The sequence below is a fragment of the Pristiophorus japonicus genome, chromosome 8, assembly GCF_044704955.1.
Source record: "Pristiophorus japonicus isolate sPriJap1 chromosome 8, sPriJap1.hap1, whole genome shotgun sequence".
NCBI classification, from domain to species: Eukaryota; Metazoa; Chordata; class Chondrichthyes; family Pristiophoridae; genus Pristiophorus; species Pristiophorus japonicus.
The window spans coordinates 27984086-28002953 of record NC_091984.1 but is presented as its reverse complement, the minus strand read 5'-3'; the positions used below and the strand labels follow the sequence as shown (position 1 = coordinate 28002953).

The following is an 18868-nucleotide window of genomic DNA, read 5'->3' as shown; positions in this document are numbered from 1 at the left end:
ACTCTCCATCTTAATAAAAAATTCTACCATATTATGGCCATTCTTCCCCAAGGGGCCTCGCACAACAAGATTGCTAATTAGTCCCTTCTCATTATACATCACCCAGTCTAGGATGGCCAGCTCTCTAGTTGGTTCGTCAACATATTGGTCAAGAAAACCATCCCTAATATACTCCATGAAATCCTCCTCCACCGTATTGCTACCAGTTTGGTTAATCAACAGCTTTACAATCATTCACCAACACCGTTTAAAATTAGGGTCTGAAATATAAAGCCGGATCTAAAGAGCCAGTGTGCAGAGTGGAATGCATACCAATTACTGCAGAATCAGCTGGTTCTAGCGACTCGAGCATACAAAATCCATCTGGTCCATAAAGCCTGTCACAAATGGTCATGGTACAACTTATGCACAACCAGGACCAACACATCTCCCACATACCATCAAGTCATGCAATCTCCTGGGAGAGGCAAAGCCTCGGTACATGCTTAGTCATACTAAGTCTCACATAGTCTGACTCCATTCATTGGCATTTTAATTCAGACTAATTCTAAACCACACTGGTTTATAGTTGAGCGCCAACTCACTACTATAAAACCAGCTGTTGCAGCAGTGGTTAGCTCATTTACTGCTCTACAGAAAACAGCAGAATACCAGCACTTTAAAATACACTTCTGATTATAATTGAAGTACCAGTGAGGGAAGAAACTGACTGGGACTGACCCATCATCATAGGCAGTCCCTCGAACGAGGATGACTTGCTTCCACGGCAAAAAGGGATGATTTCACAGGTGTTTCAATGAAGGACCGAATATTCCAGGTCCCGAACTACATCTTGAAGGGTGGAAGGTGCCTGTGCGTGGGTTTTTTTAATGCGTGGTGGCTGATGCATACCAGCCACCACACGGGCTTGACAGAGCTCGGTCAGGGTCCAGTGGCAAGGATTACCCAAGACGACTGGAGACCAGCTCTGCTGCATGGACCTAGTGCACACACATATCGCAGTGTGGGCTGGCCCGTGATGCTCCTGGGCCCTCTCCTCTTCTGGCCCCGAACTCACCCCTCTACATTCTCTCGCTGCTCCTTCGCCCCGACCTCACCTGTTGTGTCTGCCCACGCTCCAATCACCGACCTGGACCTTGATGACGTCCCCCTTCACTGCCGTCGCCCTCCTGCACCAACTCGCGCTCGCCTCGAAATGGTACGCCGCCACGCTGCTCAGGGGCCATTCGCTGCTCCTTTTAATGGCCCCGACCTACCGCCGATGGTCACTTGCAGGTTGGGGCCGCCACTCACTGCTCCTTTTATGGCCCCGACCTGCTGCTGATGGTCTCTCGCAGGTCGGGGCCGCCATACTGCCAGGGGCCGCCGTGCGTCGCTCCTTTTATGGCCCCGACCTGCCGCTGATATAGTCTCTCATAGGTCGGGGCTGCCACCATTTACTACAGTAAAAGATTGCCCACAAATGCCTGTAATTGCTGGTCATTTTCCCACAACTGCCCTGCAATTTTGGGCATATTTGTGCTAATTTCACTCACCCTACCTATAACCAGTATTTTTCTTGCCATTTGCCTGCATGCAGTTTTGATCTGGTTTCATTTGGAAATGAAATGCAGTTATCCCATCCATCCTCCCAGCAGAGAAATCCTACAGCTGCCAGTCCATGCCTCATTTAATGCAGGTTAGATCAGGAATTGAACAGAGTGGGGCTTGATCCTACATGCATCCCTCTTCCATGGTACTGAACGATAGCCCCTGGAACTACAAGGCTACTGAAAATTCTGTTGGGTCAAAATGGTTAATTTGGCTTCATACCTCCCACGCCCATCTCCTGTACATCCCACCTAAATGTACTTAAGTCTGTATGGTTTCACTGATGCCAGCAGTCCTACAGTGGCTCATCCAAGTTAACATTCTTCATTTGTGAGCATAGACAGTGAATGTTAAGAGATTATTTGACCTACACAGGGCAATCTTAATTGAGTCCAATCATGTGCTCACCTAATGTTGAAACTCTTACACTTTCTAGCAGAGTCACTAGCCATGCTGTTTCCCCCTCCCTAATCCAGAGTCACTGAGATCAACTGTAGCTCCCCAAATACCAAGTCAAAGATCAGCTAACTCAGCTCTGGCCAGGAATCAAATTTGGGATTTCACATCTATATGGCTTAGTGCTACATCATGCAATATCTGCAAGCTGAATTGGCACAATCGTATGCAATTATAAAATCAATCAACAAAATTAGGTGTGTCACACAGTTCCCAGCATACCCAATTATGTGAAGAATGCATAACACCAGTATCTTTTGCACAATATATTGCTTTCCAAATTACCTCATTCTTTTGAATCTCGAGACGTAGTTTGTCAATGTTGCTCATGGTCTCGGATATCTTTGGGTGCAAACTACCAGAATCACCCATCTGGGGATTTCGTTCATAAACATCTTTCATTTTGTTTAAGGCATCTCTGGCAAAATAAAAATATAATCCTGAGTTATCTGGTTATTTCATACAAAGTCCACTAAATATAGGTAAGTCTGCAATTTTATTTTGGATGTCAAAATAACCTTTAAACTTCCAAATCCTATTTTCTAATTGCAAAATCTATATAACTTAAATTAATGCAGTATCTTAAATTGTTAAAGAAGCCCCATTGTTAATTATGCATTCTTAATTCATTCAGTGAAATTTTAAACTGTTACACAGCATTTGCCAAAGCTAATTCAACAAATATGCAGGGATGGTACATGTTTCCTGAATAGAGTAAAGGGCTCCTAGTTAAGAATCCAGCAGGGTGAGGTCAACATGTCTTACTTTGGTCCCACCCCACACTTACATCCCTATTTTAAGACTAAGTATTACTTTAGTGTAGCATATAGAATGATCAGTTTAAAATATATTTTGAAAAAGCCTCAGACTGTCTAACACATTTGAATTCAACTCAATTTTCCAATTTTATCAAAACCCATGCCAAAATTCACCTAGACACAATAGTTCATTTGATTTTGTGTGTAGTATGTTCACAGTGTTATTATCCTAAGGGTACCAGCTTAGAGCAATACTAAGTTGTTAAGTTTCACTCTCTTGGCAGGTAACATGGAGCTCACTGGCATCCAAATACTTGCCTAATTTTTTTTATAAAGCAAGATCTGAAGGAACAGTTAACTCTTTGTCAACATTAGGGGCCAAGTTTCCGATGCTGGAGAAAACGGCGCACCTTCGAGATTTACGTGACCTGTCTGGGATAAAAAGCACGCTGAAATCCTACCGGGGAATTCTCTGGTCGCCCTGGAGCGTGGCGTGGCGCAGCGGAGTCTCCCTGGGGCGGAGCAAGTCGATCCCAGCCTACAGGAGGATGGGGCTAAGGCCCTGCGTGTTTTTCACTGTTAGCACCCTTGCGCGTGCGCGTTACAGCGATGCGCACTGGCACAGCAAGGCATTTTTCCATGGGAGTGTTTTTCTTTTGAAAATGATGGCTACTCCTTTTGTGGCAGCATCCTTTCACTGGTGAATGTATTTTCACTGGTTTCTGTGCATACAGTGTAGTACTGAGTTCTAGTCATCAGTTTTGCAGTATTGTTTTTCCCCCATTCTGTCTTTGAATGGTGTGGGGATTGGGGAGGTGATCGGGGAGGTGATCGGTGGGGGAAAAGCATGGGAAGGGATGGAGGAGCGTGGGTTGGGGGACACTCGAAATGATCGGAGGGCCGGAGGAGAGAGCAGAGGTGCCTATACCAATTGGGGGGCCAGAGGAGCGAGGGTCTGGGGTTACTGCATATTACAGTAATCATTTGTTCAGCCTCCCTCCGCCCCCCTCCCTCCTGATCAGCCCCTCCTCCCCCCTCCCTCCTGATCAGCCCCTCCTCCTCCCCCCAACCCTCAATGTCAGAAACAGAGAGACAGAGAGAGAGACACCGACAGAGTCACGGAGAGAGGCTGACAGAAACACCTTCCCTTCACATAAAGGTAGGACTTCTATTTTTTAATTTGTTATTGATTGGTTGCTTGGTGCTTTAGGTGCAGGGTTCCTTCTATTTTTTATTAATTAATTGCTTATTACTTTTTGTGCTTCGTGCTTTAAATGTACTGCTTTGGTTAGTGCTTAGTGCTTTAAATGTACTTTGCTTGTTTAATGTTGTTGTGAAGGTGTTTAGTGTTTTGGAAAATCCTCTAATTTCCCTCCACCACCCCCCCCCCCCTCTCCCTCCCCGTTGTGATGTTAATGTGTCCTGCGTGTTTAATACTTCCCCCCTCTCCCCCACTCTGGCTGTGCCTGCACTAAACTTAACTGTAGGTAAGGTTTCTCAGAACTTACAAAAGTGGACACTTACTCCATTCGAAGTTAGTTTGGAGTAAGTTTTCGCTGCCGAAACTTGCAAAACAGGCCTAAGTGGCTGGACACACCCTCTTTTGAAAAGAAATACCTGAACTAAAACAAATCTAAACTAGCTCACTAGAACTGGAGCCAACTAAGTGCCGAGAATTGCGATTTCTAAGATATTCCAAAGTAAACTAGTTGCTCCAGGAGCAACTCCACCCGAAACTTGGGCCCTAGAAGAGGTTAAAATTGGGTTTAAAAAGTTCCCAGGTGATCCAAATAATTAGCTGGGATTTGTTTTCAATTTACTTGGCACCAGTTGCAGTCATACTACAGCTGATGTGAAGCCAAGTGGTGCAAAACCACTACCTTAAGGCAGCCATACATAACTTGCTAGAATGTGACCAATTTCACTCCTGAACTATATTCTACAGCTCTATGTAAGCTGTCGTATAACCAGCCTGTTAGTTGAATGTGTCTATTTTTGTTTCAATTGAATTGCTGAATGGATCATTCAATTGGGTGTGGTACAAAGGAGTCTAAAATTGGATTTTTAATTAGCACTTCATAAATAGATTTAGCCAAAGTTTAACATTCTTTAGATAAATCTAGGTTTTTTTAAATTTATGAAATGTTTCCCCTTATGCTGGTTGGAATCAATTACAATAGTTAATGTACATGTGACATCTTACAGAGGAAGTTGAAGGAGTTAGGCCCTGGACTGAAAAATAAGACCTCAAAAGGTGGTAACCTTTGAATTGCTTCCTGTGCTGGACACTGGGCAAGTTGAGGAAAGGAAGATTAGGAAGATCAAAACATGGCTGTAGGTCTGGTGCAGGAGGGACATTGGAATGATTTCTGGAACAAATGAAGCCTATGCCGAAGAGATGGCTTTCTCTTGAAACAAAGCAGCACCAGTGCCCTAGTGAACAATATAAATATAGCAGTGGGGGAGAATTTAAACTAACATGGCAGTGGGTGGAGAAAATCTAGGTTTGAGACCAGCGACGGAGAGCAGGATTAATGCAGCTATTGGAATAGAAGCAGAAAGCTTAGCTGAAATAGTGAGAAAATACTATCGGGGAGAAGAGGCAAGAAAGAGGCTTTGAGATAGGTTAAAAAATTATAGAAGGCACAAAGGACATCAAAAAATTAAATTAGAAAACCAGTAAAAAGAATAAGGGTCAACATTCCAAAAACTGGAATGAGGATTGACTGGTACGTATATGAATGCACAAAGCATTTGAAACAAAATTGAAGCATTATAAGCATTAATAACTATGCTGGCAAATATTACAGTAGCTATAAAGGAAATATGGCTTAAGTTTGGAGAAGACAAGAACTTAATATTCCAATTCTAACATTTACAGGTGAGATAGGAAAGTAAAAAAAAAAGTGTTGAGGTGGCAATATTAATGAAGGATTCTATCCTAACACTAGAACGCAAGGATGTCCTAGGGGCTTGTGTTAAGACAGAGTCCATGTGGTTACAGTTACAAAATAGGAAGGGAAATGATACAATTCTTGCCGTGCATTATAGGTCGCTGGTGGAGGGATGGAATTGAGACATTTCTCAATTGAGACATTTCTGAGACATAGGTAAGAACAACAGGCAATAATACTGAGTGATTTAAAATATTCCAAGATAGATTGGAATACAGATAATGCATGTGGTCAAAGTGGGGAATGATTCCTAGAGCAGTATGTTTCTAGTCCAACAAGGAAAGAAGCATTGCTTGATTTAGTTGTGGAAAGTGAATGGACAAATATTCCAAAATTATAAAGACAAATCAAATTTTCAATTGGTTAAAAATTAAGCTAGTATTTGCTACATCACTCTTTTCTTAGCATTCTAACAACTTACTCAGATTTTGTTTCCTCCTTTAGTCTAATTTTCTGTTGAGTCATACCTAAATCTGAATTACTCGCCTTTTCTGCAAAACACTGATTTTATTTCTCCCCATGTCATTGACTGTTACATGAACTACTACCACCTTGTAAGAGCACTTGGGCTACTATTCCTTTTGTGAATAATCTGCTTTTTAAAAATTTGTTCCACTCCACACACGTGTCACTCCCATAATCTAATCTACTTCCTAGGAGCTACAAGTAAAAGCCAAAACAGCTCTGCCAAAAGGCATCTCTATTTACACTTGGGTTCATTCAGTAATGCCTGATAACTATTGGAAGACAGATCATTTTGCAGTATCCTCTTATGTTGTTCAGCTATGCTGGAGGTCTGTGCTGTACCAATTCTTTGCGTAATTTCTTGAGTTAATTCTCAATTTTAAAGAACAATTATATAAAGCATGGAATAAAAAAAGGCAATATGGTTAATCAAGCCCAATTCTTCCATAGATATGGATGGTCTCTTCAATTATGAATTCAACCCATTGAATTCCTTAGTTAGTACATTCTAAATAACCCATAAGTAAAATAAACTTTTCCTCCCAATTTCTTCTCTATTCAGAGAACTTTTGCTAGGCTACAGTTCCACCAGCAGTTGGCTAGTATCTTACTCGGGTGGTCATTTTTCATGCGAGAGTCTACGGGCAGGCTATTTAACCACACCGGTCATCACCGCTAAACCTAATCCTGTCTTCAACCCATTTTCCAGCAGGAAAATGCAATCAGAAGCAGAAATGTTGGCTGCTGTTAGCCTTTCTAGTCCAGGGGCACTGAGTCCGACTGTAGCACCCTAATTGCTGCCCAGTGGACACCACCTAATCCAGCACATCCCAGGGAGCAAACGCAAGACATTGTGGTCAATATGTCCTAATTCTGCACTAGGCAGTGCTTTTACCTACTAGCCATCATGGAAGCTTGTATGTTCTATTTAAGTGAGGGAACTCTGATTATAAAATAAAGTTAATTCACTTTTAAAACTAATTTTAAAAAGTAAAATTATTCCTTTTACGAATCACATCCTAAAATAGTGTCATTTTTTTGTTTACTTCATATGTTCTTAAAGAACAAAAAACATTGAGGTTCCAGTCACTTTAGCTCGTCAGAAACATACAAAGCCACTCCTGGACTGTTTGTTTTTAACTTAAAAGTCAGTTGTCTGTCATGTATATCTATATCTTCATCTGGCATTATTATAGCTCAAAATAGGATGTTTAAACACTATTTAACCTCATTAATACTGTACTGACTGTTTTGTTCATGATTTGTCTGGATGTGTTCATTATTTAGAATCAGATTCAATCATTCAGAATTATACATGTGATTTCCAATTTTCATTACACTGATATCTCGCAGACAAGTACAACATAGTGAGTCTCAGACCTTTGGTCCATTTCTTTCTGCAATTCCTTATTAAGTTCATCAATCTTTTGTTGCAGTTTCTTGCGCCTCTGTTCTGGTGGCAGGTGACTAAAGTCTTCTGACGTAGTTCCCTGAAACAAAGATTGAACCAATGGTTACTGGGTGCTTAATATTGATTCCATACCTTGGTGTTGAATTGCCTTGTATAAATACAGAAGCAGTGACATCCAATGCAAAGCTTAAATCTATTTTACAGTTACAGATTAACATATGATTCTTAGGGCAAGTGATTTTGGTGCAGCACAATAAGCCATGACAAATCCTGCAAGTTTCTACACTTAACCACATGTAGTGAGAAATGTTGCTTCTTAACCACAATTTTGCCTAAAAGCTCTGTAGGTAATGAAAATGTGCTTTTTGAGCAGACCCATCAATAATAGATCACTTGCCACAAGAAATCATATGTTCTAATTAAAAAATACACACCAGACATCCAGTTCAAATGCAACAGTTATTATGGCACTCGTACATCTCCAAAATGTTTCAATGCAATCACTACTGTTTTATAGACATAATTCCTGGGCAGTATTGCAGGTCTTTAAAAAGTTGCTCTCATCATTAGGGCCACCTTTTAAAAATAAATACTTGGTTTTGCCTTAAGACACAGGTGTATCATGTCCACATATTCATTCATTTTGTCATAGCAGTATTGCATTGTAACCATCAATAAACTGTTGTGTTGAAGTATTAAAGAATATGTTAGATAAAAGCAAAAAGCATATGCTGTATGTGTTGATCCCAATAATTAGCAGTAATATGTCAATACGCACAGATTATTGATGCATCTTTCACGTGTACTCAAACTGTTGAGAATGTTGATGCAGCATGGGATGGGAAGGGATAGAAAGAGACAAGAGGGAAGCTGAAGACAAAGTGAAGTCTGACTATTTTAGTTGCAGTTCTGCAAGGCAGGGGGGGCTAGGAAGGACAAAAGTCTTTTTGGCTAATAACACAAAATACACATTTTTAATTGGGGCAGTGAAACAGAAAATTGAGAGAGCAATGCAGATGTTCCCAGATTACTACTGCATATGCATCTAGGAGAACAGACTTGACTCCCAATCAGAATGACATGGGTTTGAGTCCTGCAGCTGTCATTTGCATTGGCTTACTTTCGTTGAGGTTTTCTACAGTTAGTGGCCAAGGTGCTAGATGTCCTTTCACATGAAGGAAGTTGTTTTTTTATCCTGGAGGAAGGGGATATGAATGTGAAGACAGAAATTACAGCATCCATTGTGCCGTACTCAAATTTCTGTCAGCTGGCCATGCAGCAGCAGTGAAGGAGACCGGTACCAAAGCTTAGATTCACTGCCATTAGGGGTTCAATGATAATAAGTGATGTCGGTAATGGTGGATGATGGGGGTGGGATGAGAAAAGGGGAAAGAATGAAAATGCACTTTAAAGGACGGTGTTTTTAAACATACACACATACTGTACACTAGCCCAATAATAAAGCAACATCCCAAAAATGCATCAGATTTATTTTTAACATGCTTGGGATGGGATTGGGGTAAATTTTCAACTTGCTGCCTGGCCGTAAAACTGCCGTTACAGATCGGCCGTCCATTGTAGAAACTGCCCAATTTTCACTTCCACTGCCTGGGCGGCAAGTTGAACATTTACACCATTAAGTTTCTAAAGGAAGAAAAGCAAGACAATTCAACAAATAGACCTCCAGCAATTGATGTAGAATTAATAAATGAGCATGTGAGTTTCAGGTATAAGCTTTACTGAAAATTGCTTCAAAGCAGATATGAAAAACAATTCAATCAAGCTTAACTTGCTTAAAAGACACTTCAACCATAAACACTTCAACAAAAAGAACATATGTTAAAAGAGAAACCTTTGGTTCAAAGTGACGCTTACCAGCTTTATTGAAAGCTTCACAGTTCATATGAAAAGAGAAAGGAATCATTACAAATGTTCTACACTTACACCAACTATAGTACTGCACAGGCGTATAAACAGCATCAAATGCATTTAAGCTGCTGCATCCCTATGTGACTTGAACGCTTCAGTTTCTCCACAAAATCAAAATATACTGCAACAAATTTTGAATGAAAGCAAGTTGGCTGCACTTTTATACAGAATCAGAAGATCCCGCATCCGACCCTCGGTTTTGTGCCAAGTTAGCTGACTTCAGCCAGGATAATGATCAGGCGGGGCCTCCGTTTCCCTGGATTTGAGCGCAGAAAATAAATCAAGGATCCTGCCTTAATCATAGATATCAAGACAAAGTTCACATATGTGGGTGACAGGGTTAATCAGTAGTGGCTCACCCCTCTGTAATTGACACTCAATGTCATGTCTTAGACATGAATAATGTCCAGTTGGAGATAGGGGGGGAAACTCTCCAGTGATGTGGAAAAGAACATGGCTGTACTTGTTGGAGGACAATTATTGCAGCCGTAGGACACTGCCGCAGCAGTTCCTCAGGGCAGAGTCTCAAGCCCAACTATCTTCAGCTGCATCATCAATGACCTTCCCTCCATCATAAGGTCAGAATTGTGGCTGTTGAGTGATGTTTAGCTTCATTCCCAATTCCTCAGATAATTAAGCAGTCCATGCCTGAATGTAGCAAGACTTAAACAACATCCAGGCTTTGGCTGATAAGTGGCAAGTAGCATTTGCGCCACACAAGGGCCAAGCAATGACCATCTACAACAAGAGAGAGCCTAACCACCTCCCCATGACAATCAATGGCATTACCATCAGTGTCCCCCACCATCCTGGGGCTCATCACTGACCAGAAACTTAACTGAAATAGCCACATAAATGGTGTACAGGTCAGAGGCTGGGTATTCTGTGGCATGTGGCTCAACTCCTGACTCAACACAGCCTCTCCACCACCTACAAGGCACAAGTCAAGAGTATGATTTGCTTTGGAGGCAGTTCAGAGAAGGTTCACTATGTTGATTCCGGGGATGAAGGGGTTGACTTATGAGGAAAGGTTGAGTAGGTTGGGCTTCTACTCATTAAAATTCAGAAGAATGAGAGGTGGATAGAGGTGTACCAATGGATGTGGTGTATTTAGATTTTCAAAAGGTATTCGATAAGGTGCCACACAAAAGGTTAGTGCAGAAGATAAAGGTATGCGGAGTCAGTGGAAATGTATTAGCATGGATGAGAATTGGCTGGCTAACAGAAAGCAGAGAGTTGGGATAAATGGGTCCTTTTCGGGTTGGAAATCGGTAGTTAGTGGTGCGCCACAGGGATCGGTGCTGGGACCACAACTGTTTACAATATACATAGATGACCTGGAAGAGGGGACAGAGTGTAGTGTAACAAAATTTGCAGATGACATAAAGATTAGTGGGAAAGCGGGTTGTGTAGAGGACACAGAGAGGCTGCAAAGAGATTTAGATAGGTTAAGCGAATGGGCTAAGGTTTGGCAGATGGAATACAATGTCGGAAAGTGGGAGGTCATCCACCTTGGGAAAAAAAACAGTAAAGGGGAATATTATTTGAATGGGGAGAAATTACAACATGCTGCGGTGCAGAGGGACCTGGGGGTCCTTGTGCATGAATCCCAAAAAGTTAGTTTGCAGGTGCAGCAGGTAATCAGGAAGGCGAATGGAATGTTGGCCTTCATTGCGAGAGGGATGGAGTACAAAAGCAGGGAGGTCCTTCTGCAACTGTATAGGTGAGGCCGCACCTGGAGTACTGCGTGCAGTTTTGGTCACCTTACTTAAGGAAGGATACAGTAGCTTTGGAGGGGGTACAGAGACGATTCACTCGGCTGATTTCGGAGATGAAGGGGTTACCTTATGATGATAGATTGAGTAGACTGGGTCTTTACTCGTTGGAGTTCAGAAGGATGAGGGGTGATCTTATAGAAACATTTAAAATCATGAAAGGGATAGACAAGATAGAGGCAGAGAGGTTGTTTCCACTGGTCGGGGAGACTAGAACTAGGGGGCACAGCCTCAAAATACGGGGGAGCCAATTTAAAACCGAGTTGAGAAGGAATTTCTTCTCCCAGAGGGTTGTGAATCTGTGGAATTCTCTGCCCAAGGAAGCAGTTGAGGCTAGCTCATTGAATGTATTCAAGTCACAGATAGAGAGATTTTTAACCAATAAAGGAATTAAGGGTTACGGGGAGCGGGCGGGTAAGTGGAGCCGAGTCCACGGGCAGATTATCCAATATCTTGTTGAATGGCGGAGCAGGCTCGAGGGGCTAGATGGCCTACTCCTGTTCCTAATTCTTATGTTCTTATGATCTTATTGAAACATATAAGATTATGAGGGGGCTTGACAAGGTGGATGCAGAGAGGATGTTTCCACTGATGGGGAAGACTAGAACTAGAGGGCATGATCTTAGAATAAGGGGACCGCCCATTTAAAACAGAGATGAGGAGAAATTTCTTCTCTGAGGGTTGTAAATCTGTGGAATTCGCTGCCTCAGAGAGCTGTGGAAGCTGGGACACTGAATAAATTTAACAGAAATAGACAGTTTCTTAAACGATATGGGGATAAGGGGCTATGGGGAACGGGCAGGAAAATAGAGTGGATTCCATGATCAGATCGGCCATGATCTTATTGAATGGCGGAACAGGCTCGAGGGGCCGTATGGCCTACTCCTGTTCTTATGTTCTTATTATGTTCTTATGATGGAATACTCTCCACTAGCCTGGATGGGTGCAATTGCAAGACTCAAGGAACTCAACACCATCCAGGACATCGTAGTCTGTTTGACGGACACCTCATAGAAACATAGAAAATAGGTGCAGGAGTAGGCCATTCGAGCCTGCACCACCATTCAATAAGATCATGGATGATCATCACCTCAGTACCCCTTTCCTGCTTTCTCTCCATACCCCTTGATCCCTTTAGCCGTAAGGGCCATATTTAATTCCCTCTTAAATATATCCAACAAACTGACAACTCTGTGGTAGAGAATTCCACAGGTTAACAACTCTGAGTGACGAAGTTTCTCCTCATCTCGGTCCGAAATGGCTTACCCCTTATCCTTAGACTGTGTCCCCTGGTTCTGGACTTCCCCAACATCGGGAACATTCTTCCTGCATCTAACCTGTCCAGTCCCATCAGAATTTTATATGTTTTTTGAGATCCCCTCTCATCCTTCTAAACTCCAGTGAATACAAGCCCAGTCGATCCAGTCTCTCCTCATATGTCAGTCCTGCCATCCGGGGAATCAGTCTGGCGAACCTTTGCTGCACTGCCTCAATAGCAAGAACGTCCTTCCTCAGATTAGGAGACCAAAACTGAACACAATATTCCAGGTGAGGCCTCACCAAGGCCCTGTATAACTGCAGTAAGACCTCCCTGCTCCTATACTCAAATCACCTAGTTATGAAGGCCAACATGCCATTTGCCTTCTTCACCGCCTGCTGTACCTGCATGCCACTTTCAATGACTGATGTACCATGACACCCAGGTGTCGTTACACCTCCCCTTTTCCTAATCTGCTGCCATTCAGATAATCTGCCTTCGCTTTTGCCACCAAAGTGGATAACCTCACATTTCTCCACATTATACTGCATCTGCCATGCATTTGGCCACTCACCTAATCTGTCCAAGTCACCCTGCAGCCTCTTAGCATCTTCCGCACAGCTGACACCACTACCCAGCTTAGTGTCATCTGCAAACTTGGAGATATTACACTCAATTCCTTCATTTAAATCATTGATGTATATTGTAAAGAGCTGGGGTCCCTGCACTGAGCCCTGCGGCACCCCACTAGCCACTGCCTGTCATTCTGAAAAGGACCCGTTTATCCCGACTCTCTGCTTCCTGTCTGCCAACCAGTTCTCTATCCACGTCAATACATTACCCCCAATACCATGTGCTTAAATTTTGCACACCAATCTCTTTTGTGGGACCTTGTCAAAAGCCTTTTGAAAGTCCAAATACACCACAGCCACTCGTTCTCCCCTGTCCATTCTACTAGTTACATCCTCAAAAAATTCCAGAAGATTTGTCAAGCATGATTTCCCTTTCATAAATCCATGTTGACTTGGACTGATTCTGTCACTGCTTTCCAAATACACTGCTATTTCATTTTTAATAATTGATTCCAACATTTTCCACACTATTGATGTCAGGCTAACCGGTCTATAATTACCAGTTTTCTCCCTCCCTCCTTTCTTAAAAAGTGGTGTTACATTAGCTACCCTCCAATCCATAGGAACTGATCCAGAGTCGATAGACTGCTGGAAAATGATCACCAATGCATCCACTATTTCTTGGGCCATTTCCTTAAGTACTCTGGGATGCAGACTATCAGGCCCTGGGGATTTATTGACTTTCAATCCCATCAATTTCCCTAACACAATTTCCTGACCAATAAGGATTTCCTTCAGTTCCTCCTTCTCACTAGACCCTCGGTCCCCTAGTATTTCCACTAGCTTAAACAAATACCATTGGCAAACTGTAGCTGCAGCATGTACTATCCACAGGATACATTGCCACAAGTCACCAAGACTTCTTCAGCTGCATCTCCTAAATTCTCGACTTCCATTACCTAAAAGGACAAGGGCAGCAAGTGCATGGGAACACAATTAATGCCAAGCTCCCTTCCTGGCTTGGATATATTCCTTCATTGTTGCTGGGTCAAGATCCTGGAATGCCCCACCACAGCAGTGTCGGATTACCTTCACCACCTGGACTACAGTGGTTCATGATGGTGGCCCACCATCACCTTCTCAGGGCAACTAAGGATGGGCAATAAATTCCGACATCCTGAGATTGATTTTTTTTAAAGCACCAGAGGATACCCACCAAACCGCTCCCACTCCTTCAGTACAGGATGGGAGGGCAGAAAAGTGGTAATAAGAGAGTAAAGAAATTCAGAGAGATTCACTGGCACTTTACATGAAAAGATAATTGCAGCTTCCAAACACTGATGGTTCGTTTCCCTCTCATTTTAAAAATACATTAAATTTCAGCCAAAATCAAGCTTCGAAGCTAAATATATTTACTTTGTAACAGGGTTCTCCCTGTTTGAATTGCAAACCATCTTTAATTTGATTGTGATGGAAACAAATACAGCCTTCATGTTCACTAAACTTTCAACTCTGAGTAGCTCAGTAAAATTGATATTTTTGGAAACACAAGCTGGCTTCAGATTAACCAATTAATTAACATATTAAGCCAACAGTGGCTGGGGTAGAGTTTCCGCTTTGGATGCAATCAGCAATCTGGGCGCAAATTGCACTGGTTTTCTGAAGTGATGGTATGGTTCAAGTTTCTGCTCAAACTCATTTGCATAATCACAAACGTAAAATCTTCCACGGGCCAGCGCAAACAATTGTTTTTTTAAATTCCCTTGCATTAAAAAATATTCATTGATGTATTTAAGAGTGGTCACCTGGTGCAGTTTTATTAATACAGCTGATATTAAAAATACTTTTTTTTGATAAACCCATAAGAGTAATCTGATTTTAAATCATGGAAAATTACTTTAAAAGAAACTACTGAATCACTTACTTGTTTGGTGTACACTAATCAGTTTGAATCAATTAAATATTATTTAATATTTTAAAACTTTTAAAATATGCCTATAGTGCCTGTGCGCCTAAAAAAAATTGGCCTAACTTGAAGAGCCACCTTGAACAGTCACAAATGGGCACAATCAGCGGAAACTCACCATGGCCAATATTGGGATCTGGGGGGCAGGCAGTTATGTGGGCAGGGCCTGCTTCAAGCATAATGTTTTGTAAACCAGTGTTGAAGATCGCGGAAACTCGATTTACGCTTGACATAACTTGTGCTTAAAATTCCGCGATCTTTTACGCTGGTTTGGCGGGTTTCAGGCAAATTGCGTTTAGTGGAAATTCTAGGCCGCTATATTTAAAAAATAAAATCCATGGTTATTGCATCTTCTGAACACTTGCAAACATATTCAATATCTACAATATTATGAAGCAGCAATAGCATATCCTGTGTCCGCTGTGGCTCAGTTGGTAGCAGTCATGCCTCTGAATCAGAAGGTTGAGAATCCCACTCCAGAGACTGGAGCCCAAAATCTAAGCAGACACTCCAGTGCAGTTCTGAGGGAGTCATGTACTATCGGAGGTACCATCTTTCGGACAAACGTTATAACAAGGTCCCATCTTGCCCTCTTAGCTGGATGTAAAAAATCTCATGTCACTATTTTGAACAAGAGCGGGGTCCTGGCCAATATCTATCCTTCAGCCAACATCACAAATATATTATCTGGTCATTATCACATTGCTGTTTGTGGGACCTTGCAGTGCGCAAATTAATGTTTACTACATTACAACAGTGAATACACTTTAAAAGTACTTCACTGGCTGCCAAACTCTGGGACATTATGAGGTCATGAAAGGTGCTATAGAAATGCAAGTTCTTTATTTATTTATTTACATGTACTGAATTAGGACAGGCCAGGTGAAGAAAAAGACTTGTACGTCAATTGAAATACCGATCCTCAAATCCCTGATACACATACATGTTATTGTTTATAGAGGCTGGAAATATTGTCTACATTGGATCACTTAGAAAGGGATGCTGCAACTTTAAATGCCACAAAATTCAGCACTGCACATTTTAAAACCACATGCAAGCTTTCAATACACAGCCTCTTACCATGTAGTTACATACAGCAAGTAAAACAGCTCTTCTGTCCCTTTAAATATACCTTCGGTGAAGGCAGCCGTTGGACAGTAGCTATCACAATAAAAAGCACTAAATACAGAGGTCACTTTGACTCATGTTTCACAGTTGTAATGTCAACCAGGAAAACATAACAGGAACTGGCATGGACCTGTTGGACCGAATGGCCTGTTTCTGTGCTGTAAATACTATGTAATAGGAACAATATTACTTTGACAAAAAAAATGATTTTGTTGTCTTCTTGCTCTGATAACAAAGGATTCCTTACCTGGGATGATCAGACACACACATCCCTCTAGACTCTACAGGGATGGAGTACACACACAAAAAGAGAAAAAGAAACACTTATCTGTCACTCTTTTTGAGCTGCCGTAATCCATCAGGTGAAGGCCACAGCAAAATATTGAGCCATTATGGATTTTGGTGAGTTTGGTGCTAATGCTTTACAGCACATGAGCAGAACAGGAAAATATGTCAGTCAAAAAATTTCTGCTGCTATTCATAGCACAAGTTGAGAGGTAAGGGGTAAGGCATATTACATCTAAATTACCAACAAATGAAATAATGCAAATGCCTGTGTGCTATATGCTGTTTTATTCTCCACCTATGTTCTGTACTCAGGAAAGCATATTGTGAACCATTCTAGTAGTAAATGCCCTCTGCACAAATCATGCAACTTCATTATTATTTCATAAAATACAAAGATGCACAAAACAAAACCACAGTATAATCACACTTAACTCGCTTTTACATTTGAAACCAGCGAGTCAGAAATAAAACAGGGCTTTTATGGTTAGCAGTGAAATCTGAACAGTTACTTGCATTTCACTGCACGTGTCCATTATAGAAACAAATGATGCAAATAGAAGCAGTTGTAATTTGAGGCTAAAAGCTCATAACCCTAAGATAGTTCCAAGGACCTTTTTTTTTGGAGGAGCAACATCTAAACGTGGCAGAGCAGCAGTTTGCTAAATCTTGATTATGGCCATACCATTTTTAATTTACCTGTTGAACTAACCATGGAAGCCCTTGCAGAAACCTGCACATCTATCAGCCACATGCTGCAATCCAAACAGCTGCAAACTTTATGTTCAAAATAAACCAACTTACCCCCCTTTTGAAATCCTTGAAAGAAGGAATTCTGGGTTTCACTGTCTTTAGCTCATTCATACAGTAAGACAGTGGATCCCTGGAAAACCTGGGAGACTGGGGCCCATAAGGAACAGAGGATGAGCAAGAACTGATGGGGGAGAGGTGCGGGAATGGCAGCTAACATAAAAACAAAAAACATAAAAAATGAACTACAAACTTAACAAAAAAAAATGAAGACAAGAGACACAAGAGCCAAGAGAAATGGTTCTAGGTGCTCACATTAACTGTATTGAGTTAGGCGTTTGCTCAGAAGTTATGTGCAGTAACATGTGCCAGAGGAGCTTAGGTTTCTCTGAAAGGATAAACCACATGGGCTGAATGGTGTCCCTCCTCTAGACTTAGCTTTATGATTTATCAGTGGTAAACTAAAGTGGGATGTGCAGAGAATCTCAGAAATTTATGGCAAATAAGGCGGCCATTTGGCCCATTGTGTCTGTGCCGACCACAAAAGAGCTATCCAGCCTAATCCCACTTTCCAGCTCTTAGTCCATAGCCCTGCAGGTTACAGCATTTCAAGTGCATATCCAAGAACTTTTTAAGTGCAATGAGGGTTTCTGCCTCGACCACCCTTTCAGGCAGTGAGTTCCAGCCTCTGGGTCAAAAACTTCTCCGCAACTCCCCTCTAATCCTTCTACAAATTACTTTAAATCTATGCCCTCGGTTATTGACGTAAAGTGACAATAAAAATAGAATGCAAAAACATAACAGGACTCCCATTTCTCCAAATTTTACTAGCATGTACATTTTAAACCAAATAAAATGAAATATCAACAGACCATAGAAGTGTCACAGGCTACTGAATCTAAAGGGGGAAAACTAGCTTTACTTTGTGCAGGTGCCCTGATCTCATGAAGGAATCAGCCTACACATGTTAACACACTGGTATTTATGCTCTATCATGTATGTCAGCACACAGATTGAAACAATACATGTTGGAACATTACAAGTGAAACTACAAACAGGTTGAAGCTCAAACTGATACGATTACTGTTAAAAAGAAAATATACTTTTGTAGTAAAATATAGATAAAATCAATCCACTCTGGGGGTGAAATTGTCATTAGTTTGAGCAAAAAAATAATTGTGAGTGCAAGAACACAACTTGTGCTTAGATAGCATCTTTAACGTATTAAAACATTCCAAGGCATTTCACAGGTGTGTTATAAAACAAAATTTGACACCGAGCCACATAAGGAGATATTAGGGCAGATGACCAAAAGCTTGGTTAAAGAAGTAGGTTTTAAGGTGTGACTTAAAGTTGGATAGAGAGGTGGAGAGGTTTAGGGACAGAATATCAGAGCTTTGGGGCTTGGCAGCTGAAGGTACGGCCACAAATGGTGCAGTGATTAAAATCAGGGATGCTCAAGAGGTCAGAATTAGAGGAGTGCAGATATTTCACAGTTGTGGGGCTGGAGGAGATTACAGAGATAGGGAGGGGCAAGGCCATGGAGGGATTTGAAAATAAGGATGTGACTT

The 18868-nt window shown here is 41.6% G+C and overlaps 1 protein-coding gene across 3 annotated transcripts in view; it reads right to left on the bottom strand.

The window, feature by feature from the left end:
• The window catches only part of fnbp1l (formin binding protein 1-like), a 190143-nt gene that overhangs the window by 19826 nt on the left and 151449 nt on the right, over positions 1 to 18868 (bottom strand). For 2 of the 3 annotated variants that reach the window (XM_070886610.1, XM_070886611.1), the window contains exons 10-13: positions 17352 to 17510; positions 9510 to 9524; positions 7604 to 7713; positions 2332 to 2464 (exon numbers count right to left, since the gene is read on the bottom strand). In XM_070886610.1, the coding sequence (XP_070742711.1) occupies positions 2332 to 2464; positions 7604 to 7713; positions 9510 to 9524; positions 17352 to 17510 (417 nt within the window). The remainder of the gene's footprint in view (positions 1 to 2331; positions 2465 to 7603; positions 7714 to 9509; positions 9525 to 17351; positions 17511 to 18868) is intronic. The other variant, XM_070886613.1, reaches the window with a different exon arrangement.